This window comes from Alternaria incomplexa (genome assembly GCF_024043165.1).
Source record: "Alternaria incomplexa strain BMP 0042 chromosome Unknown scaffold_7, whole genome shotgun sequence".
NCBI classification, from domain to species: Eukaryota; Fungi; Ascomycota; class Dothideomycetes; order Pleosporales; family Pleosporaceae; genus Alternaria; species Alternaria incomplexa.
The window spans coordinates 498496-520538 of NW_026249856.1; the positions used below are offsets into that span (position 1 = coordinate 498496).

The following is a 22043-nucleotide window of genomic DNA, read 5'->3' on the forward strand; positions in this document are numbered from 1 at the left end:
GGTATCCATTCTGCACCCAAAATACGCGATGTCCGTATTGATAGGCTATCCTTGGTACTGTCATTATCTTGCTGTTTATCCGCGTTGGCGTCTGAAAGCTTGGAAAAGGTACAGAAAGCGTAGAAGAACATTAGAGTTGAAGTAGCAAAGAGTGCTTCAGCGTTGTGCGGGCCAATCGTGTCGATATCTGCTCTAAATCCGCTGAGAGCGACGGTGTGATGATGCGCTGCGATATGGAGATTTGCGCGTCTGTCGTCAGGATTGAGATACGCAACATGTAAAGCGGAGAGGCTGATGAGACAGTGCATCATATATGCATGTTTGTATGCTATTTCTGGGAAGACCACCTGCCACAGCTGGGTGACTGCCGGCACGCCGGGTAGTATGGAAAGACTGGTGGCCATTGTCCAGTGATGCAATAGGGACATATCTTTTAGAGAGAATGAGGGGATGATCTGGGTTTCCGAACATGGTGTGCTCGCTGCGAAAGGGTCGTTCTGAGGGGACGCTAGCTGGAATGCGTTCGGAGTTGCCGGTGTTTGAGCACGAGAAGACGCGTGTTCAATCGAACTTTTGGCTCGCACGGGAATGTATTCTGGGTATACACAGGCAACCTCATGCCTCACGCAATGCGAACATCGCGGTTTTGCTTCGTCGCACTATCGCGCGTCAGAACGTAGGTTGTAGTACGACGTGCTTCGTACCTTGATCCGGCGGCGTTTGCACGTGGCACAGCCCGTCCGCGATTTCGAGTGCGCTTTTCTTTTCAGGGCCATTGGAATTGGCCAATTGCATCAAGGGATTGATATTATAGGCGAGGAAAAAGTAGTAGAGAGGCTTTGCGGACGGCAGCAACGCGAACGAGAAACGAAGAACGAAATACGATGAAGCTAGAAACAGGTTAGTGCTAACCTGATCTGTGAACCTCGGCCCACTCGGCGAGCGAAACTTTCCATCCCGGCGACTTCCCCTAAACACCACAACAGCAGATTGGAGATGCACGCACTGATGTCTATCAAAAATTCAATGCGAGCTCTAGATACACAAGGTCGTCATAGTCGCAGAATACCTAAACGCCGTAATCATGCCACGCCAAACCCAACTGCGATACCAACGCCCGTAACATCATCTAAACTATAACGAGACAGCAGAATTCCTTTCACGCCCTCTCATACAGTCCGATAATCTCACTATCCAACTTCTTCACCGCCCGGTGATTCGTTCCAAACACGTCATCCGCGCGTACAAAATGGAACAAGACCTGCACCAAGAACATAGGCAGCGTATCGAAAACGTACATGTACACCTCATGCGAAGCCAGATACCCGCTATGACCCTGTCCAAACTCGATGACGCGGAAGATGCAGCGAGTAATGATGACAACCGCCGCAAGGGCAAGAAGTTTGTACTGTCGTCATATTAGTACATCGTTCGTCGACGAAGAAGACGAGAAGAAGGAAAAGCAACTTACCAAAGCCGGCCACGCATACTTCCCATACTTCGGCACCGTATACCTCTCAGGCGCACTCCTCATCCTGAAATAGAATATGGCACTAACCACGACAAAGAAGCCGAAAAACGCCAACTGCACAAACAACCCCAGCAGCATGATCTTCTGTCCCATATCCGCCATGTCCGCCTGCGCCATCATGCCGCCACCACCAGATTGCATGAGAAACGCAACGACATCGCCGCAGACGAAGATCTTGGTTACCAACGTAGGTCGGATGACGGAAGCGTGTTCGGCGTTTACGAAAATGACGAGGCGGCCGTAGATCATGTAGATTGTTGCGGCGTAGAGCGAGGGAGGGAGGATGATGAAGAGGGATTGCATGATGTATGGCATCAGTTCGGAGGGGGATTGCGCGGAGAGGTAGCGGGCTGCGTAGCCGATTGTCATCACTGGTTGAAGATTGTTAGCGGGGTGGGCTGTTAAAGGACGAGAGAAGGAGAGACTTACTTATTGATCCGATTACAAAGGCTGTATAGAACCATGCGCGGCCTCGGATCATTTGGAAAAGGTGGTAGATTGTGCTTAGGCCGAAGAGGACGGCAAAGAGGATGGCGCCGATCTTGCTGGGCTCGTAGGGGAAGAGAGCGTACGCCTCTGTGTCTGTTGACGTTTCGTTTGCCATTGTGATGCTTCGGGAATAAAGTATGGCTGGAGTTGCCTAAGGAGGTTGACGCAGGGAGAGAAGGAGCACGCCGTTCCGCAGCACACGAGCAGTTGTCGTAAACGAATGTAGAAGAACTGGAAGTATGTATTGAAAAGCGACAGGACGAAGACGAATGGAATGAATGTGTGGCTTGTAAAATCCATCATCACAGACATCATTCCTCCTTATACAACTGAGCCCATCGCAAGCTGCACCCAAAAGCGCAAGAGACCCATGTAGTGATCCACTCCGAGACGAATACGCGGATAGCCCTACGAGACGGAGGCTGTGCACTCAGGAACGAGATGCGGGTACCCACTTCGCGTACCCTGAAACCCCTGCATCGCCCGCCCGTTACACTAGATCCGGCGCTACGACGATACGATATACGATGCACGTCTAGAAAATTGTATGCTTGGGTTGAGATGTCTATTCGATACTCCTAAGCCCGCTATGTGACGTTGTCATACCCCCGCCACGTGCCGGAAGTACCGGTCAAAGATTGGCGCGACGATTCTATCATGCTCCTCCACTACCCTGTTATCGCCCTTTACTATCCCCTCTTTCGTCTCGATAACGTCGGAAAGCCTTCAACAATTCCCGCATCTAAATTGATGTTGACTGCTGAGGTCGCCAGTGTGCATTGTCTATTTCCGCTTGCGTGAGCCCGGCAAAGGCAGCCGCATATTTGCTTGCAAGCCACTGCTCCACATGCGACATGGTCGAGTCGACCACGATTGAAGGCTGGCTTGGGGTATCATCTTCCGGAATTGCTTCTGCGTGGTCCTCATGGCCGTTGTAGTCCTTGGATTTCTCTTCATCAACTGGCGGTTGCGATTGCGCAGAAGCGTGAGGACTCACAGGTGGCGGCGGACCGTCCTCATGAACGTTGCAGTCCTTGGACTCCTCTTCATACACCGGCAGTTGCGGTTGCGAAGGAGTGAGAGAACTCACAGATGGCGGCGAGCTGGCCCTACGCCTATGGCGAGTTTCGGGAGCCTCCTCGTCCATCGGTCTCCTTGTTTGCGCAAAGGAGTGAGGGTCGACAGTTTGTGCGATCTCTGTGGTGAAGCCTTCGTTCTTTGCGCTGGGCGCAGCAGTTGATTTTGCACCAGCAGCATCGTCGCATGGCGCGAGGTCCTTGGATTTCTCCTTCTCTGCCGGGAGTTCCGCATCCGTAATGTCTCGAGGGTCTGCAGGCAGTACCGTCTCCTTGATCGGACCGCTGTTCTCTGTGCCGGATGTGGAAATCGATCCCGCACCCGCAGCATCTTGAGATGGCGTAAAGTCCCCCGATACCCCCTTCTCTGCCGGACTTCCTTGTTGCGCAGTTATTTGAGAATCCACAGGCTGTACTGTCTCCTTGATGGAACCGCTCTTCTCTGTGCCTGATGTTGAGGTCGTTCCTGCGCCCGCAACGACCTTCGACGGCTTCAGATCCTTGGGACTCTCTTGAACAACTGGCGGTTGTGATTGCATAGCCGTGTGATGGCTCACAGGCCGTACGGTCTCCTTGATTGACTCGATGTTCTCTGTGCCTGATGTGGGAGTCGATGCCGCGCCGGCGACAACCTTAGACGGCTTTAAGTCTTTGAATTCCTCTTGCCTGACGGGTGGTTCTGATTGCGCAAGAATGTGAGGGCTCGCAGATTGTGCACTTTCCTGAATGGGTTCACGGTTCTCCGTGACAGTTGCGGTACGAGGTTGCGTGTCGAGAGCCTTCGTAGACGGAGCGGCTGTTTGAGGAGAGTTGCGCCCCATGTCATTCTCCGTAGACTTGAAAAGCGCTGACCAGGATGTAGGCTGCCCGCGAGCGGTGCTCTTGTGTTCTTTGATTGATTCGGTGCTACCCTCACCTGGTATTAGAGCAGACAATCTTGATATTTTAGATCTGAGATAGTCCGCCCGAACTCCTCTCGATTTCACTTCAGCTCTTGCCCTGTCCAACTGTGGATCGGTAACAGCAGTTGCATAGCCTCTCTCTCTGTACGCATCTTGGATACTCTTGCGATCGTCGGTGCGCTGTTTCTGCTTCTGTTTTGGTCGCAGTTTCGCGCGCCCTTGCACCTTTGACCAGCTACCCGGGTCATTCAGAAGACTCTCCTCCATGGCCTTCTTCATATCATCTTCACTATCGGTATGAAATGCTAGCTTTCCGGCTGACCTCTTAGCGGGCTTCGACGGCTTGGCCATCAAAACTTCGTACCTGTTGCTTGGATGGTCTTGAACCGTCTCTTGATTGGTAGGCGCTTCATCGCTAGGAGCCGAATCAGCCGCAGACAGGTGGCCACCAAGGTCACCACCGTCGTTGATAACACTGCTGCCAATAGCACCGTCGCTATTCATGTCGGCGTTTCCAGTAACACTGTCACCACCGTCATCGGCCTTCGCGACAACGGATGGCGAAGACTCCTCCACTGTGATTGAGGCTGCCTGCTTAGTAGCGTCGGATTTTTCTGCCTTGCCATGTTTCTTCTCCCATCTCGACTGCTTCTTCCTCTGCTTCTTCAAGTGCTTTGTTGACTGCTTCTGCTCGCTCTCCTCCTCCGACTCTGCCAGCGTTGAAAGGGGTGTAGGTGCACAAGGTGTAGGCGTGGTCGATAGCTCTCGAGATAAGCGCTGCTTTTTGGTATGGGGCTCTTCCTGGGGTATAGCTTGCTCTGGAGATGTGTGTTGTTCTTGAGTTACAGGCTCCTCTTGCGATAGCGTGTCGTCCCCCTGTGGAGATTGTTCAAGAGACACAGGAAGATCCTGAGATGTGCACTTCTCTTGAGCAACTGGCAGCTCCCCCGATTTGGCACCTTTACGTTTCCTCGACTTGTTCTTCTTTTTCGGTTTCCTTTGCTCCGCTGTTACAACTTCATCGAGGACTAATGCGTCGAAGTCCTTCCCCTTCAGTAGAACACCCTGTCGAGCTTCTGTGAAGAAATATACCCAGGTAACAATGGTTTCGATTGAGCGTGGTCGAGTAGCGTACTCTGGAAATTTGACTACATCATGGCTGTGGAAATTCTGCACGAGGCTGTGCCATATGGATTCGCCACCAGGATGCCTCTCTTCGAGGTAATCGAACAATTTCTTTCGAGCTTTCGCGTCATCTAGGCGTAAATCGTAGATGACGTCGATGTTCTCAAGACGAAAGGAATCGATCCAGAGGAATGCACTTTCTTTTGTAACCAGAGGTCTAGTATAGATCTCAAGCACCCTCATCGCGTTCCAAAGGTATTGGTCAACGTGGTCGAAATCTGGGGCTTTAATCATTCTCTGAAACGCTGCTATTCCGTCTCGTCTGACCCTTTGGCGAATCTTTGCAGGTGCCTGAACGTATCTGTCGAACGAGGGTTTGTGCACCTTCAGAACCCCACTTACAGCGCACCACAATACTTCGAATGGATGGAGATCGGGCCGTTTGCGAGTCAGAAAGAGGATGCAACAACGCATGTCATAATCGAGCATTGCACTCAGGTGTTGCCTAGAGTCTTGATACTCGTGGCTCATCTTCGTGGCCACGCCGAGCTCAAGATCTGCCAGCAGGCCGCGTGCCGCAAATAATGGTATGACACATTTGGTCATATGATCGGGGGGCAGCATGTAGTTGTAAAGGATGGTGTTAGGATCAGGTTTAGCCTAAGGATGAATGTACAAAGTCAGTAAATGTTTCACATACGATGCGTACATGAGGTATCACTACCTTCCATTGAACTTGGTTGTTGTTGATCTCGAAAGAAGCGTCCCAATAGCCCGTACATTGAGGATTGAAGAGTGACATGGGCATTTGACATTTCCGGATCTTTCGGTCCAGCCTTGGAAGACTAGGCAGAAGGTGGTACTTGACCATTGGGTACTATACGTTGTCCAAGTCCCTCGCATCGGCCTCTTCAATAGCCTCTGCTCTCAACTCGAAAAAGTTTAGATCTAGAAAGTCCCCAGAGCCCGGAGCGGCCTGAACGACTGATGATTGTAGCTGCTGAACGGACGATCCGGGAAATGGTGCAGTGGTATCCGAATCATCCCTCGGGTCCGGCGATGGTTGGGGCGGATCAGGCTCGATAGCTGGTGCTTGAGGCTGCTGAGAGTCCTTGTTGGGATGCGGCTCGATGGCTCCGGCAGGTGTGCGCTGCGCCAACCTAAAGAGCGCATTGCGGTATTTCTCCTGAATCTTCAGATGGGTGAAGAAGTTGACAGGCAGCGGCCAGTAATTGTCGGCGATGTGATGGCATATAGCTCCCTCCAACGCACCCCGGCGGTCCAGTGGGACTGTTTCGAGGCAATCCACGATAAGCTGGCCTATCGGTAACAGCTTCTGCTTAAGAACCTGAGCGTGCGTCTCGTTGTTGCGGGTCTGATTGTAGTCCTGTAGACTCTCGGGTGTCAACGCCTTGAGTTCCTTCAGGTCGTCGAGAACGGGTGACAGTATTTCGATTATTAGGCCCTTGTCGTCATATTGAAGTTGCGACTCCATCTGCGTTGTGGAGTGTTCGGTATGGCAGGACTCTTTTGTAGGCGATAGAAACCGATTGCGGTATAATTTGCTAAGCCTGAACGACTGGAGGACGGACAGCCTAGGGCCTGAGCTGTGTATGACTGCCGGTAACGATGGGCTATGAATAATCGGTAGTTCGGCGACAAAGGGAGTCCCCGGACGTGGTGTTACTGAAGACGTGGCGGCGGAAGCATCATTGCCATCCATGGTTGGCGGAAAGTCGCCTCCACCCTCTTCGCTGCGGTAAGAGCGTTCCGAACCGAGTAGCGGCGTAGTGTCGCCTATGGCTGCTTCCTCATCAGGAATTACCACGCGCCTACCAAAGCCCCACCTTATTCCGTGCATATCAGCGTCAGACATTAGTTCACAGCTTCGAGTGATTAGATTGAGGAGAGTGGAAAGGAAGGTCGATAGTGCGCAGGTCACGTATTTAAGCGACATTGGCTTGCTAGTTATGCGATATCGCCGGGCCACGTGGTGGGTTAAGAAGGCGCAAGTCGGAAGGAGCGGTCTGGGGCAGGGAGTCGCGGCTGTGATTGTGACAGCGTTTGTTTGCTCGACGGCCGGACTAGCAAATAGAACTGGTGGAGTCAGAACAAGCAAGCAGCGCGAGGAACGAGTTTGGGAATTCATGAAAAGTACGACAAAGAGAGAGGTAAAAGTGAGACACGAAGGACTTATATGTACAGGTCGATTCCAGGATCATCTAAGAACAATGGAATGTATGTATACAAATAGTACAATGAGCGTGCTCAACTTAGCGGGCATGTCTCATAAAATCGTTGACTTACGCGCTCATGTCTTCGTACTGTGACGTGTCGCTGGCCCTATTATAGCTTGCCTGGAAACAAGACTACCCTCCATGGTTTGAGTGGTGGACCATCGACCTGGAGTCGTTCACAGCCGGAAGGTCTAAGTCAGCTCCTAGGTCTTCCAAGGCGTCAAGGAGCCACCACAGCGTGACCGTTTGGAGAAACCAACGGGACAGTGGTATGCCCTCTGCTAGTCCGAGCATCATCGTCCTTCTCTCCAACCGATGGGTATGAGCGCTGCCGCAACCTGTCCCACACCCCTCTCTGTCGCAAGTAGGTTGAATTGCGCCGCCGCATTCCTTGTGTCTTGGACTTCTAATCGTATTCCCTGGTCGTTGAGGTACTTGCGAACCGCGGGCGCAAGAGGGACGGTACTGGGGCCGGTGCCAATGATGAGTAGATCTGTCGCTCGCTGTCAGACCACGTACGTCACGCAATCGTTACAGGCGATTACAAACGTACCAGGCTTCGGATATAATAACTCCAACACTCCCCAAGCCTGCTCCTGTACTTCCCATTGTCCCTTCGCGTTCAGCAATTTGCCTGTCATTGCATCATCGCCCGTGCCTCCTTCAGCGACGGTACCTTCTTTCCTGCCTTCGCGAAGCCATGGCTTCCATCGATATGCCTCTCCGCCTATCAAGAGAATGCCGCATCCGCTAATGCGCATCTGGTTGTTGAGCGCGAAGCCATCGCCTGTGCAGGCGTCGATGGATGTGGCGGGAGCGACGGTGTTTCGGAGGACATCGAGAGCACTGAAATCGGTCTGCGTGTCTTCGTCGCTTTTTGGGCCGCGATCGCGCGTTCTTGGAGGTTTGGATTGGAGGAGGGCGGGGCGCGTCGTGTGTAGGCAGCGTGCCTGTCGTGCAGACGCGATCACCGAGGGTCTGCATTTGGGCAGATTACGACATGAGGTTTGGATCGTACATCTTGAGAATGCACGGGTACACTGTAATAGACTTCGGTCCATGGTTGTGATATGCAATTGATTGTTGTGGGGGGTGTCTATGTACAGGCCAAAACTTATGCTAGAGCTGATGATCGATGCTGTCATCGAATCCAAAGAGAGCTCGGACCAGCCGGCAAGCGAGACATCCTCATCAATTGTGACTCATCTTGCACTCCCTTTGCCATCGCAACTTCCAGGCCAGATGCTCAAGTCATGGGCCGCTTCAGTGAACAATGAAACCAGCGTTGCAACGGAATCAACTCTCATGCGATGCGCTCATAAGCTTTTGTTCCATGGGTGCTTTCCACCCCAGACCACCCTATGCGACCGACCTTGATCGCGAAGTAGGCAGTGATGCTCAGGGGCTCTCATGCTTCCATCAGCGAGCATGTCGGATGTCGTAGTCTTCTTCTTCGTCGTCAGAGTCGAATGCCGACGGAAGATCTTCACAGTTCAGTCCTTCGAGCGCGAACTTTTCGGCCATCGTCTGTTTCTTCTCTTCCTTGATGGACACCATCTCGAATGACCTTGTAAGCTCGGAGTTGGTGTTCACTCGCTTCAGTGTCTGCCTGGTAAAACGGACGGGCGAAGTCGTTGGCTAAGAAGATACGAAGTCAGCGTTTGTCTCACACTCAGTTTGTACAGTGATGTATATCCTTACCTTGGGTCTGGCACCCTGATCGCCTTGCTCGCTCACAGTCACGATGCTTGTTGATGAGTTCCGCTTGCGCTTGCGAAGGTCTGGAATGGGTTGCGCGTTGTATCTGGGGTCTGGCTTTGGCTGGTTCACACCCTAATAGCACCATTCGGACGTCGGAGGGTTGAAGGTGGATGTCATCCCGCGATCCATGTACAGGTCTGAGGCCTTGAGCTCTCCGGTCGGTGTGACTTGCTCGGGCGCTGCAGTGAAGCCACCCCACTGCGAGAAGGCGATGGTGCGGCAGCCGGGAGGCATGATCGAGAGAGCCATCTCCGGGCCAAGAAGCTCTCGCAAGAACGCACTGCTGGCGGATGATGCTTTGCGCGCGAGATGGGTGGGTTGTGGGATACCGCGCTCGTCCGTAGACGGTGCTGTGCCTGTCGCAAAAGGGATATACTCTTGCGCAAACATCTTGAGATGCCTTGCTGATGCGAGCAGTTTCGTGGTTGTCAGACTGAAAGATCCGGCTCGCAGCTGATCGCAATCTTTTGGACTGGAGGTCGGTGTTTGGAGTAATTTGGAAGTGAGCTCGGTGGTAAATTTGCAGCATAGGTTGGAAAAGATTTTTCGCCATAAGGGAGTAGGACTACCTGGTGAAGGAGAAACAATGCGGGTGGCTGGTATGGATGGCCCATTGTCTGTTCTATTGTCACCCACGGTATGTGGTCGCCTTCACCTGCCAAGCCGACCAATAAGAGCAGGTCGAGATCAAAGCCATACCGCCGCGTTCACTTTTCAGTGACAGGATTGTCAGTCGCCGTGGGATATTTGGAGACTCGTGGGGAGTTTATAAGAGAAAAGGATGTGTTGTGAGACAGCGATGTGACTGTTTGTCGTATGGGGTGGAAGCAAACCGCCACGCCTGACGAGGCAGTCACTGGCGCCTATCGTTTGCACGCGTCGTCGCTGCACACCACGACGCCGGGCATGGTCTTGAATGTAGAACCGCTTGGGGTGAAAACACGCAACACTGTCAGTCACTGCCCCCACGCCGTGGTTCTCGCATGCTGGTGTCTATGCAGCGTTAGTACGATCCACCCAGGGGTACAAATCTCTTCGTGAATAACTTTAGGGAGCAAGGACCTCTTCGTCGAGTCTACGCGGATAAGGGCCTTTTGCCTACTGGAATTAAGACTGGCAGACGAGTAGGACGCAGCAAGATGGGAGGGGAGGACTAAGGATTCCGCCTGAGTGCCTAGAGTTTAAAGGGCACCTCTAGAATCGAATTCGTTTCTCAAAAAAGAAGAGCGGGGTCTTCCGAGAGTTCTGCGCCCACGAGACGGTGTAGGCATAGTGCGTCATCGGTCACGGGAAATCGCGTCACGCTCGTGCGCTCTTTCCGCGACTAACAAAGGCGCATTTCGCTGCCTGTTCTCGTTGTTTACCCAACCCCGCTTGACACCTAACCTGAAGACTGCGCTCCCCTCTCTACAGGTCTCTTCAGGTTCAACAGTGAAGATGCCTTCCGACGCGTATGTACCTTCACATATCGCCCTACACCTTAGCTGACCGATATACAGAGGCAAAGGCCAGAACTTCCAGACAAGCGACGCCAAGAAGGGCAACAGCAGTAATTCGGGTGGCAAGACGGTTGGCGATAAGACCAAGTTCGAGCCCATGCTCAATTGCTGCCAATTCCTCGAGCTGCCTGCTGTTATGTCCTTCTTTTGCCTATATAGCGCTTTGGTTGGCTAACTATTCGCAGAAATCCGCAATCGCATATACCACTTCGCCGAAGAAGGGGTATATGATGACGACGATGATCTAATACGACCGCTTCTGCTCAAGCGTTCTAAGGTCGCAAGTGACAGCACTAGCGTGCCGCATCTACTGAGCACGCTGCGTTACCGTGCGCTCACTCAAGTCTGCAAGCAAATTCGGACGGAGTATCGGCCTATGTGGCTTCGTCAATCTCGCTTCTGCGTGGAACTCCCAACACCCGCTCATTTCATCAACGCATACTACCCCAAGGTCGCAGATTACCAGAACGCTCCAAGTTTCTGCTAATATCCTGGGACCACGGTCAGCTTGGCGATGAACTCGAGGAAGGTTACGGTGGGGATGAAGAGTCTATGGAGGACGTTCTGACAAACATCACCCTCCTGGCCCGCCTACGCGCACACTGCCCAACCTTTACTGTCAACTTCGCCTCCCGTCAGGTACTCGAAGACGATGTGCCCAACGTAGCGTGCTTCGAATGTGGACATAGCATCCATTGTGGATGCGGCATGGACTGCGATCACGAGGACACTTGGGATGAAGTGCTTTGGCAAATGAGGTGGAGTTATGGGTATCTCGACGCACTGGATGCCTTCCTCGCCAACACCAACGAAAATTGGCTGAAGATGCTTCGCAGTACCACCAACCTACAACCTCGTGTAGAGTTCACTTTTCACGTATACACCCAGCGTCTCACTATCTACATTCGTTTTCTGAAAGGCCAAGCTCCCAAGGGGTTTAAATTGAAGAGCATGTACAACTCTGCTCTTGGCTTCCTCAATCACTGGGGTATGTTGGATCTCAAGGCTAACGATTCGATCGACTATGTCATCGGCGAAGCATCTGGCAAGTTCACGCGCCACGATGGCGAATGTCCTAGCTATGTCAGCACCTACAACCAGATCCACCTCGACAGTTCCACCATCGCTGTCTGGAAGAAAGAGAAGGAGGCCAAGACATCCGCGGCTTGAGTCTTTGTGAGTTGTGCACGACATACATCATTATGGTGCATATCAACCATAATAAATGGTACAACGACCAGATGGCTGGTGTTTTGTTGTATCAGACATGGGAGAAGGAGACGTTCAGATGTACACTGGTTAACCTCATTTAATGCAATGCATGCCGTCTGGCTGATGAATAGATTCATGTCTGGTCTTACAGTATTGCGTGGAGTCTTCCTGGGCCTCGACTCATTTAACGTTCTTATCGTGAACACTAGGTGCAACGTTGGAATACGAGCTCCTTCGTACTCTCCACTGGCAAGTGGCGCCCCGCTCGGCCGCTTGAGCCGGCCGAGCTTTGGCGCGTCCTGCACAACACCGCCGTCTCGCCTTGCAACATGTCTAGACAGTGTGCATGTTGCATAACCACTAAAGCTCATAGTATCAGTATCGTTACGAAAACGCTGAAGATGTCGCAATGATGCCACTGAGCTCAATGAAGCACCCCGTCACGCGAAGACGCGACGATCGCCGTGTACACTAACTCACGAACAGCGTTTGCGTCGATGTTTTCCCGTCTACTACCCCAATGAGCAAACCTCGACAATTCAGAGAACACCAGTTCATCAGATCCCGAATGTCCAACACGCATGATGAGCCGTTAGGGCTCTCAACAACAGACGCTGCGCGTGTTACGGCGTGGCGCGGGGTGGACAGGTCGTTGGCCCTGCGCCTCGGGCCGTTCGGTAGACAGTTTCTAGACAGGCGAAGGCTACTGCGTACTGTGATCTGGCTAAGTCGCGCGCAATATCTCTCGGTCACCAGTTCGCACGAGGCGCAGCGTCGGCATGCTGTCGTGCTCCCATGCTGTCGTGCTCCCATGCATCACAACTCGGGAGCCTATCGCGTGGCTAGCACAGCCGAGCTGAACGCAAACTTGCTGACTACGGACAGTGTGACGCCCAATCAGACCCCATTGGCTGTAACTACATCACCAAAGGACTCTGTATCCCTGCGGAGTCAGCAACTAGGCAGCATTAAATGGCAAGGCTCGGTCGAGGGCTCCCATGGGAGGCCGACGTCCCAAGGCTGACATGTCCTGCGCTGTGTTGCTACCCGTGTATATGTAGCCCAGCTCTTTCCCAGGAATGAGCAGCTGAATCCAAGTCCTTCGGTCTTTCCTCCTCGTTGAAGACCAAACACACGGTCTTGTCACCACCCTACTAATCTTGCATCACGTAGACCACCACGATGGCCTCCGATACATCAGATTCTCTGCCTATTCCTCAGCCTCCCCCACACCTATTCGTAGGCAACTTCGCTGAGATCGATCCGAACGACGCTCCAGGCTCCTTCCAACGACTTGCGGATATCTATGGCGAGATCTACCAACTCCAGTTCCCAGGACGCGACGGCAAAGTCATCGTTGTGTCCTCATACGACACTATCAACGACTGCTGCGACGGTGACCGGTTCGAAAAGCCCATTAATGCTACTCTGGATGAGGTGCGAGCTTTGACCGGAGATGGCCTGTTCACAGCTTATCCCGGTGAAAAGGTACACTTGTCATGTCTACTATGATAGTAGATGTATTAATATATGCACTAGGCTTGGGGTGTCGCTCATCGGCTGTTGATGCCCGTGTTTGGGCCAATGGGTATCCGAAAAATGTTCGACGGCATGATGGACATTTCGACGCAGATGCTGCTCCGGTGGGACCGTTTTGGCCCAGATCATGAGATAGAATGCGCCGATGACTTCACAAGGTGAATATCATCCATCTCTTACCAAACGATGTCATGACTAACTACTTCAAGGCTGACCTTTGATATGATCGGGCTATGCGCGTTTGGCTATAGGTTCAATAACTTCTACAGCAACAGTGCGCATCCTTTCATCAACCAAATGGTGGAGGTTTTGGTAGAGTCTGGCAGACGAGCCACACGCACGTCTATCGAGAACAATCTCCGAGTCTTCGCCGAAGCCCATCGCCAGGATAACGTGAAGAAGATGCACGATCTATGCGACCAGATTATCGCTGATCGAATCGCTCATCCTCAGCCAGACGCCAAAGACCTTCTCAACCCCATGCTTGAGGCAGTAGACAAGGAGACTGGTGAGAAGATGACGAAAGAGTCCGTGCGATACAACATGGTAACCTTCCTGGTTGCTGGCCATGAGACCACAAGCGGGACTCTGGGCTTTCTGTTCTACCACCTACTCAGAAACCCGGACAAGTATCTGAAAGCTCAACAAGAAGTTGACGAAGTCCTCGGAGACGGTCCTTTAGAGCTGAAGCATATTCCAAAGCTTGAATACATCAAGTTCGCAATTTACGAAGCGTTGCGTTTCCTCGGACCCATTGCGATCAATGGAAAGCATGCGCTAAAGCCTACGAAAGTCGCGGTAAGTCCACCTCATGGCTACTATAGTTAGCATCTAACAATTGTAAGGGAAAATACGAAGTGCAGCCGAAGGACATGATCTTGATGAACCTAAAGGGACTGCATCACGACCCTAAAGTGTATGGCGATGACGCGGACGTGTTCCGACCCGAGCGTTTCCTGGACGGTGGTTGGGAGAAGCTTCCACCGAACTCATGGAAGGCGTTTGGTGATGGTATGCGCGCCTGCATTGGCAGGACGTTTGCTGAGCAGGAGATGATCATGGTTGTCGCACTCATCCTACAGAAGTTCCAAGTTGAGCTCGCGGACCCCGGATACCAGCTCCGTACGTGCTTTCATATACTCGAGTGTGACAGCGCTAACCTTGTGTACCAGATGTGTCGGTTACAATTACACAAAAACCAAAGGATCTCAAGATCAAGGTCCGCAGACGTCCTGGACGCACAATGGCTAGCCTGGGTGGGACTGGAGGCGGTGCGACCATTACCAAGGAGGCCAACGACAACGGACCTGGCAAGGCCAAAGAAGCGAATTTACCTACCAGGGATGCGAAGCCGATCACCATACTGTACGGATCGAACGCCGGCACATGCAAATCCTATGCTGAAGACTTGGAGACCAACGCCTCCCGGTTCGGGTTCAAGGCGAACGTCGCCAGTCTCGACTCGGCTACTGAACACATCCCCAAAGACCAGCCAATTGTCATCATCGAGCCCTCGTACGAAGGAAAGCCAGCAGACAACGCGAAGAAATTCGTTGCTTGGCTGGAGAACAATGCGACATCCAAGCTACTTGAAGGAGTTCAGTATGCCGTCTTTGGGGTCGGCAATAGCGACTGGACCCATACGTACCATCGAATTCCCAAACTTACCGACGAATTGCTCGAGAAGATGGGGGCTAAACGCTTCACAGAAACTGGTCTTGTCAATGTGAAAGGAGATATCATGGGTCCGTGGGAGAAGTGGTCCGAGCAGATGTGGAGTGATCTGCGCAAGTCCAGCGGTACCACTACTGAGGTACTTGGGGGACAGCTACAGGCTGAGATCACGCCTCCAAAATTCGCTACATACCTGGGCGGCAAAGACATCGGCTACGGTGTAGTGAAAGCCAACAAAAGCTTAGGTGGCGGCGAGGTTGGCCTTACCAAGAAGCACATGGAGATCGAACTACCACCGGGGACGTCGTATCGCTCCGGCGACTACATCGTCATCCTGCCGATGAACAGCATCTGCAACGTAAGGCGGGTCATGAAGCGCTTCGACCTATCGCCTGATGACAATATCGCCATCACGGGCACCAGCAAGACTTTTATTGCAACCGAAGCTCCAACTTCAATCTTCGATCTGCTCATGACACGTGTGGAGCTAAGCACGCCCATCTCGCAAAAGCAGCTACAGATTCTTGCCGAAGCTTCTCCAGAAAACAAAAGGGCCAAGCTATTGGAGTTAGCAAGCGACGAAATATACAAGAAGGAGGTCATACCCAAGCGCTACAGCATTCTGGATATCCTCGAAGACCACCCTGATTGCAAGCTACCCTTCGCAGTCTATCTCGACTCGCTAAAGCCGCTGTCTCCCCGCCAATACAGTGTCTCGTCTTCGCCCCTCGCGAACGTAGACTTCATCCAAACACCCGAAGGAACTACTGTCCAGCGTTTGATTGCCTCTCTGACCTATGACGTTCATGATGAGGCAGCCTGGAGTGGCGATAATCGCCGCTTCCACGGTGTTGCATCCACGTACCTAGCGCGTCAAGAGCCAGGCGAGAAGATCCGTTGCTTCCCGCGTCCCACGAACATCAACTTCCACCTGCCTACCGACCCGACCGTGCCAATCATCATGGTATGCGCAGGAACAGGTCTCGCTCCAATGCGCGGCTTCATCCAAGAGCGTGCAACCATCAAGAATGCCCGCAACGCCAAGGTCGGACCGGCGATCCTCTACTTTGGCTGCCGTCACTTCGAGAAGGACTTCCTCTACTCTGACGAGCTCAGGCAGTGGGAGGCTGATGGTGTAGTCAGCGTACGCGGTTGTTTCTCCAAAGTCGCCCCCAAGGGACAGAAAGCGCAACGCGTGCCGGACCGCATGTGGGACGAGCGGAAGGAGCTAGCTGAGCTATTTGGGGAAGGTGGCGCGAAGGTCTTCATCTGTGGAAGTGCGAGCAAGTTGGCCAAGAGTACTGCAGAGATGTGTATGAAGATCTATAGGGACACTTTCCCGGGCAAGACGGAAGACGATGCTCTGGAATGGCTGGAGAAGGTCAAGGAGACCAGATATGTGAGTGATGTATTTGAGTAGGGATGTTCCAGCGGCACCCTAGGCTGTTTTCGGCACAGGGATAGCGCATTTCGGTAATGTATCTACGACCTCTTTCTTCTTGCGCACCTAGATAGATCGTGAATGATTACTTTCGCACTACAATCGATTCGTTCTAGAACACAGTGCGAAACCTCTCATCGACCCCATTATAAAAGCGATGAAACAAAATGGCTGACCTTGGTACCTTGGCAGCGGAACAATATGCACAGATGATCGCGGCGGAGAATTACGCAGCCAAGAAAGCACCCACGGATTGAATCAACCCGAGTAGATGCCGTCGTGTGATGCGCCTAACGGCTGTTTTGCGGGGGAAGACGCACCCCGGACGATCACTTAAACTGTAACCAACAGGTACAAGGGCAGAGATGCACCGAATTGGTTGTTGCGTACAACGCACAACATCATGTGTGCAGTAGAGCGGAAGGTTTACGCAAAAGAGGCAGGGACTTAGTGCTGCTTGCAGGTACAATGTTCCGGTCTCGTACAGTGGTGGAAATTTCTCTTGAGTATCCCAGGGTGTAAGTAATCTGTCGAGCTTGGTATTTCCTGGGGATAGCTGAAACTTCGAAACGGGAGTGGCGCGCGGGCCAATGGCCTTGGAATGGCATGGCAGTGTTTGAAGTGCCTGGTATGATAGGTGGTATATTCGAAATCTGGTGTTGCAATTGATCGGCAGGACTACGGCGAAGGCTAGGGATGGGAAACGCGTGTGCCTGACACGGCCAGGTGGTTTACTCATAGTCTTCGCTGTTTTGCATCTTGGTCCGAATTGGTAAGGGTGATCCGATGGAAGTCATATCGAGGGCTTGGTGTCATTTGGGAGGGAGGAGTGCAGGAGTGGAGCAGCGCCATGGCCTTTGGGTTGTATAAGGAGTGCGCATCTCGTCGGTCCAATAGCGGCGTCAACCACATCGCATCTTCTCCTCACTCTTTGCTTCACCTGAGCGATCAATATGGTTCATTTCTCTGGTCTCACTGCGGTGCTGGCGCTTGCCTCCCTTGCGTCCGCTCAATGCGGTTCCGGCACTCCCGACGCAAAAGTCACTGGCTCCGGCAGCTCCTTCACTGCGACCAAGGGCTCGACGAATCTCTACACTGGTTCCGACTACCGTCTAGCTATTCAACGCGCTCTCGATGGCATCAGCAGTGGACAGCGTGTGTCCGTTATCGCATCCGGTAACATCGGCGCTAGCACCATCACCATCACCAGCGGAAAGACGTTTGAAGGCTGCGGAACCATCACTGCTGCCCCCAAGAGCGGAGGAGGGAACATCGAAGTGACCAACCAGTCCGGTGTCAAGATCCCCTACCTCACCATGGCCGGCTCGACGTATTTCGGCATGCGCTTCTCCGGCACCACAGACCTCACCCTAGGCACCATCAACTTCAACCTTAAAGAAGGAATGGGTATCCGTTTCGACCGCGACCGAGCGGCCAACACAAACGTCAAGATGGGCACCATCACCTGCAACGGCGGCACGTCGCACTGCGTTGAGACATGGTAAGAATATGACTGCACAAACTGCATGCAAGACATGCGCTGACTTCATATCTTCAGGAACATCGACAAGCTCGACATCGGCTCGGTAGTCGGCAAGAACGTCGGAGAATGCGGTCTTCTCCTCCAGAAGGTCACCAACGCGAAGGTCGGCACCGTAGACTGCGACAACTGCGGCGCTGGCACTGGATACGCGGCTCTCCGTTTCGCCAACGAAGCCGGAAAGGTCAACGGCGGATACGGCACCAACATCTACGTCAACCGCGTCAAGGCTCGTGGCGGCGGTCGCGGCATCTTCTGTGTATCTGCTTCTGGAGGCGCAGAGATCGGTATGATCGATGTCGCCAACACGGGTAACAACGCCATCTTACTCGAGAACTGCTACAATGTCAACATCAAGGCTGGTACTGTTAGCGGTGGTGGTGAGGTTCGTCTCGCGGCCAGGACCGAGTTTGCAAACAGCAGGGATATTGCCATTGCGCTGAAGGTCGACGGAACCAGTGTGACGGAGAACCCGTGCACTGTCAATAAGACCAAATGGAGCCTCACCGGAAACGGGGCGAGGAAGATCTGCACATAGGTCCTTCGCTGTTTCCTCATTAGGAGCATCTCGCGGTGCTGACTGCCGAATCTGGGCGACGTGTAGTAGCAACTTCATTGTATATATTACCAATCTCGAGTACATACAAGTCATTATCCTTAAAGACTTTCGAGCAGGCGACATGGTTTGTGATCCGAGCAACTATGGTCACGATACTGAAATGAAATTGATGCGAAAGCCGGGTCGATGGCCGAAGTGGAACCTGATTTTGCATGACACAAATAGGCACATAGGCAGCGCAACGCGTCAAGTGCAATGTAGGTTGTGCATCAGCTACCACTCGAAGGTCATACGCGCCAAGAACAGGCGAACAAATTCGTTGGGGCGAAGGCTTACGTGTGACCGAGATTACTGCTACCATATTAACCAACCGGTGTCAACTTTGAGTACCACAAGGGTGAGCGGAATAGTGCACCTCGCTTACTGCCCAAGCTTTATTTCCAATGGTCTTCACCGCGCAGATTGTAGTTGCAACTAAAAGGTGTTGTGTTGGCCCCAAGCGCCTCGCGAGCGGTCGTAAGCCGAGTGCGCGAAAGGGGTGTGTTGCTGAATACTAAAATCAGCCCGAGTCGCGTCTCCTCGATTGTCCAGCTCTTCATTTAGTCCATCATTTCGTGATGTCGCGCAGAATCTTCTCTTTCATATTCCTGTTGCAACTCGCTTGCTTGCAGCCTGTAATGGCAGCCTGCTACTGGCGCAACGGCACACAAAACACAGACATTGCGTACTCGACACAAATTAACAACACCTCCGATCCGCTGAGCAACATTTGCTGTGCTCGTTGGGATAACTTACTGAGGAACGGGCTGTGTCAGAATAGGGGTGACGGGGCCATCTGGCGAGAGTCGTGTACGAAAAGCAATTGGGGGGAAGGAGGATGCCAGGAGCTCTGTTCGGACGAGGTACAATCCACGCAGAATTCTTTGTAGGCCATCAAAACTGACGACGATTAGGATTCTTTACAAAGGAGCAAGGATACCAAGGTGACACCTTGCACTGGTGACGTTGATTCGTTAACCTGGTGTTGCGGTAATACTACTCAGTGCTGCACGGACGGAAGCACAACACCGCGATACACCATAGCAGCGCGATTTGGCGACCCTATACCCACTGTGACGTCTTCATTAGTATCTTCTTCGACCGCATCTTCGGTCGCGTCCTCCGTGGTATCTTCTTCTCCGTCGAGTACGCCAATAGCCACTGGTGACAGTGAGCTCTCTACAGGTGCAAAAGCTGGTATCGGTGTTGGGGCTTCGATCGGAGCCATCGCCTTGATCGGATTAGGCATATTCATCGCTAGAGCGCTGCGCTGGCGCAAGAAGGCGCGGGATGCCCCTACGCCCTATGTTGCACCTGAAGAACAGCCATCAAAAGAGATTTATCGATATGAGAAGGGTGGCAGCGAGACTGCACAACTGGCCACTGCGGAGAGTCAATTGCATGAAATGCCGGGTTCCGGAGGAGCTTCCGAGCTCGATCAGGTCCGAGACAGTAGAGTAGTCAGCCGTGGTGCCTCGGCGGTTTGATGTATGGCGGATGCGCGTCGTTTGATGATATTGTGGATGGCGGAGTGTGTGGGCTGCGACTACGAAGGCTGAAGGCAGGCTCCAGGGCTTCGGGGGGCCACGCTAAAACGCTAGCTCAGGCGCTCAAAGAAGGGGCGGCTCAATCACATTGTAACTTGCACCATCTGCACCACCTTCGTCTTCTCTCTTGCTAGCACTGGCGGTATCCCGTATCGCACAGGATGGCATATCGTATAGCCCTTGAGAACCTCGCTTTTCCATCGTCCATGATCAAGCCGACCAAGTGTAGCGATGACGTCATACGCTGTCGCAATCGGGTTTCCACCGCAGCCGCCAACATGCAAGGAGATCCTCTCTTCTTGAAGCGCAGTATCTTCAATGGGGTGTGTAATTCCAACTTATGATCTCGTCCACATGATTACAACTCCACGGTGGACGGTCATGGCTGCGTGTTGCCCCCAGCAGGCCTGGGTCGGTAGCCGTGAGGGAGGCAGTAGACCCATCACCAAATAAAATTCGGAACAGAGGTATTGGCAACGTGCGGTGGCATACTCTAATTCTGCTCCAGATTGGCCGGTTGAGCACTTCAGCAGCTTCTACTGCATCTCTCTGGATGTATGATGACATGCATGCTGCTGGCAGTGGACGCCACTCGTAGGCCCGCCACACAGGACGGCCGAATGACCATGCATACTTTCACGTTGTACGACGTACTTTCATCGATCATGTATGCAGGTCGAGACTTGGGTTACTAATCCTGAAAGGCTGGTTATACTGATAAAAAGAGTATGGGCCCTATCTTTTGAAGGTATCTTCCTGGAATACGAAACACCTCATTATCGATGACGGAAACGACAAAGGCGACAGAGATAAACCCGATTGGCCTGAGATGCGACATTATGAGGGCTGAGAATAACGTTGCGCAACAAGCAACCGAGGAGCAGAGAGCCAAGGGCACGCAGGATTCTGGGGGAGGGGCACTAGATATATGAACACAACTCGAACGTGCGCTCTCACTAACGAGTAACAGCGATACATCAACGCCTCGTCTTCTGTGAACTTTTCCTTCCTCATGCAATGTTCATGGGAAGCATCTGCGCTCACTTTTCAGTTCGCACTGAGCAATGGCGGCCCAGCGTCCATTGTCTATGGTAGCATATTCGCATGGACAGGAACCATGCTAGTAGCCTTGTCGCTTGCCGAAATGTCTTCTATGGATCCTACAGTTGGTGCTCAATACCGGTGGTCTGCCGCTTCGCGCCAATATGGAATCGCTTCTTCGGTTTGATGCAAGGCTGGATCACCGTCTTCGCTTGGATCTGTTGCTGCACTTCGAATGCAGCGCTAATATCCAATATCGTCGCCGCTATGGCCACCTTCAATAGCCCAGAGTACGTGGTTCAGCGGTGGCACACAACACTCATCATGTGTGCTTCGACAATAGTTCCGTTCATTGGAAACCTTTGGCTTCCTAAAATTATCAACGCCCTCGAGACAGCGGGCGCAATATCCCATGTTGCCTTCTTCTTTGCTAGTATCATTACCTTGGCTGTAATGGCAGAAAAGAGTTCCATGGAATATGTGTTTCAGACCTTGACCCACGACATTAGTGGTTGGAGAAACCCCACAGTGGCCTGGGGTATAGGGCTGATCACTGCTGTATACCCGCTGGCTGGTAATTCTCGATAGAGTTCTGGCTCGACACAGCTGTACTGATGAGTTCAGGTTTCGATAGCGTCATCCACATGTCCGACGAAGTCAAGCAAGCACATACCCGGGTGCCGCGCTCTATCATATTCTCGGTCGCAATGAACGGTCTCATGCAACTTCTTTATATGATCACCATTCTCTTTACGATTGGAGACGTGCATTGCGCTTCCGCTTCGCCACTACCAATCATCGAAGTCTATTATCAGGCCACGGGATCTAAAG

The 22043-nt window shown here is 52.5% G+C and overlaps 8 protein-coding genes across 8 annotated transcripts; 3 read left to right on the top strand and 5 right to left on the bottom strand.

Annotated features, from left to right (window-relative positions):
* Nucleotides 1-1159: 1159 nt before the first annotated feature.
* Nucleotides 1160-2135, bottom strand: J4E90_005348 (uncharacterized protein; the record flags this gene model as incomplete). Its single annotated transcript, XM_051434902.1, has 3 exons — nucleotides 1160-1408; nucleotides 1472-1902; nucleotides 1961-2135. The coding sequence occupies 3 exons, from the start codon at nucleotides 2133-2135 to the stop codon at nucleotides 1160-1162; spliced, it is 855 nt and encodes a 284-aa protein (XP_051290926.1).
* A 627-nt stretch (nucleotides 2136-2762) lies between these two features.
* Nucleotides 2763-5366, bottom strand: J4E90_005349 (uncharacterized protein; the record flags this gene model as incomplete). The annotated part of the gene is made up of 1 exon (XM_051434903.1): nucleotides 2763-5366. The coding sequence occupies one exon, from the start codon at nucleotides 5364-5366 to the stop codon at nucleotides 2763-2765; it is 2604 nt and encodes an 867-aa protein (XP_051290927.1).
* A 634-nt stretch (nucleotides 5367-6000) lies between these two features.
* On the bottom strand, nucleotides 6001-6846 carry J4E90_005350 (uncharacterized protein; the record flags this gene model as incomplete). The annotated part of the gene is made up of 1 exon (XM_051434904.1): nucleotides 6001-6846. One exon carries the CDS (start codon nucleotides 6844-6846, stop codon nucleotides 6001-6003), a length of 846 nt encoding a protein of 281 aa, XP_051290928.1.
* Nucleotides 6847-7653: 807 nt separating this feature from the next.
* Nucleotides 7654-8421, bottom strand: J4E90_005351 (uncharacterized protein; the record flags this gene model as incomplete). The annotated part of the gene is made up of 2 exons (XM_051434905.1): nucleotides 7654-7853; nucleotides 7914-8421. 2 exons carry the CDS (start codon nucleotides 8419-8421, stop codon nucleotides 7654-7656), a joined length of 708 nt encoding a protein of 235 aa, XP_051290929.1.
* Nucleotides 8422-8779: 358 nt separating this feature from the next.
* Nucleotides 8780-9355, bottom strand: J4E90_005352 (uncharacterized protein; the record flags this gene model as incomplete). Its single annotated transcript, XM_051434906.1, has 2 exons — nucleotides 8780-8969; nucleotides 9255-9355. 2 exons carry the CDS (start codon nucleotides 9353-9355, stop codon nucleotides 8780-8782), a joined length of 291 nt encoding a protein of 96 aa, XP_051290930.1.
* A 1203-nt stretch (nucleotides 9356-10558) lies between these two features.
* J4E90_005353 (uncharacterized protein) lies at nucleotides 10559-11790 on the top strand (the record flags this gene model as incomplete). The annotated part of the gene is made up of 3 exons (XM_051434907.1): nucleotides 10559-10572; nucleotides 10621-10758; nucleotides 11079-11790. 3 exons carry the CDS (start codon nucleotides 10559-10561, stop codon nucleotides 11788-11790), a joined length of 864 nt encoding a protein of 287 aa, XP_051290931.1.
* Nucleotides 11791-13014: 1224 nt separating this feature from the next.
* Nucleotides 13015-16465, top strand: J4E90_005354 (uncharacterized protein; the record flags this gene model as incomplete). The annotated part of the gene is made up of 5 exons (XM_051434908.1): nucleotides 13015-13320; nucleotides 13372-13529; nucleotides 13581-14169; nucleotides 14217-14493; nucleotides 14544-16465. 5 exons carry the CDS (start codon nucleotides 13015-13017, stop codon nucleotides 16463-16465), a joined length of 3252 nt encoding a protein of 1083 aa, XP_051290932.1.
* A 974-nt stretch (nucleotides 16466-17439) lies between these two features.
* Nucleotides 17440-18564, top strand: J4E90_005355 (uncharacterized protein; the record flags this gene model as incomplete). Its single annotated transcript, XM_051434909.1, has 2 exons — nucleotides 17440-17987; nucleotides 18045-18564. 2 exons carry the CDS (start codon nucleotides 17440-17442, stop codon nucleotides 18562-18564), a joined length of 1068 nt encoding a protein of 355 aa, XP_051290933.1.
* Nucleotides 18565-22043: the final 3479 nt, after the last annotated feature.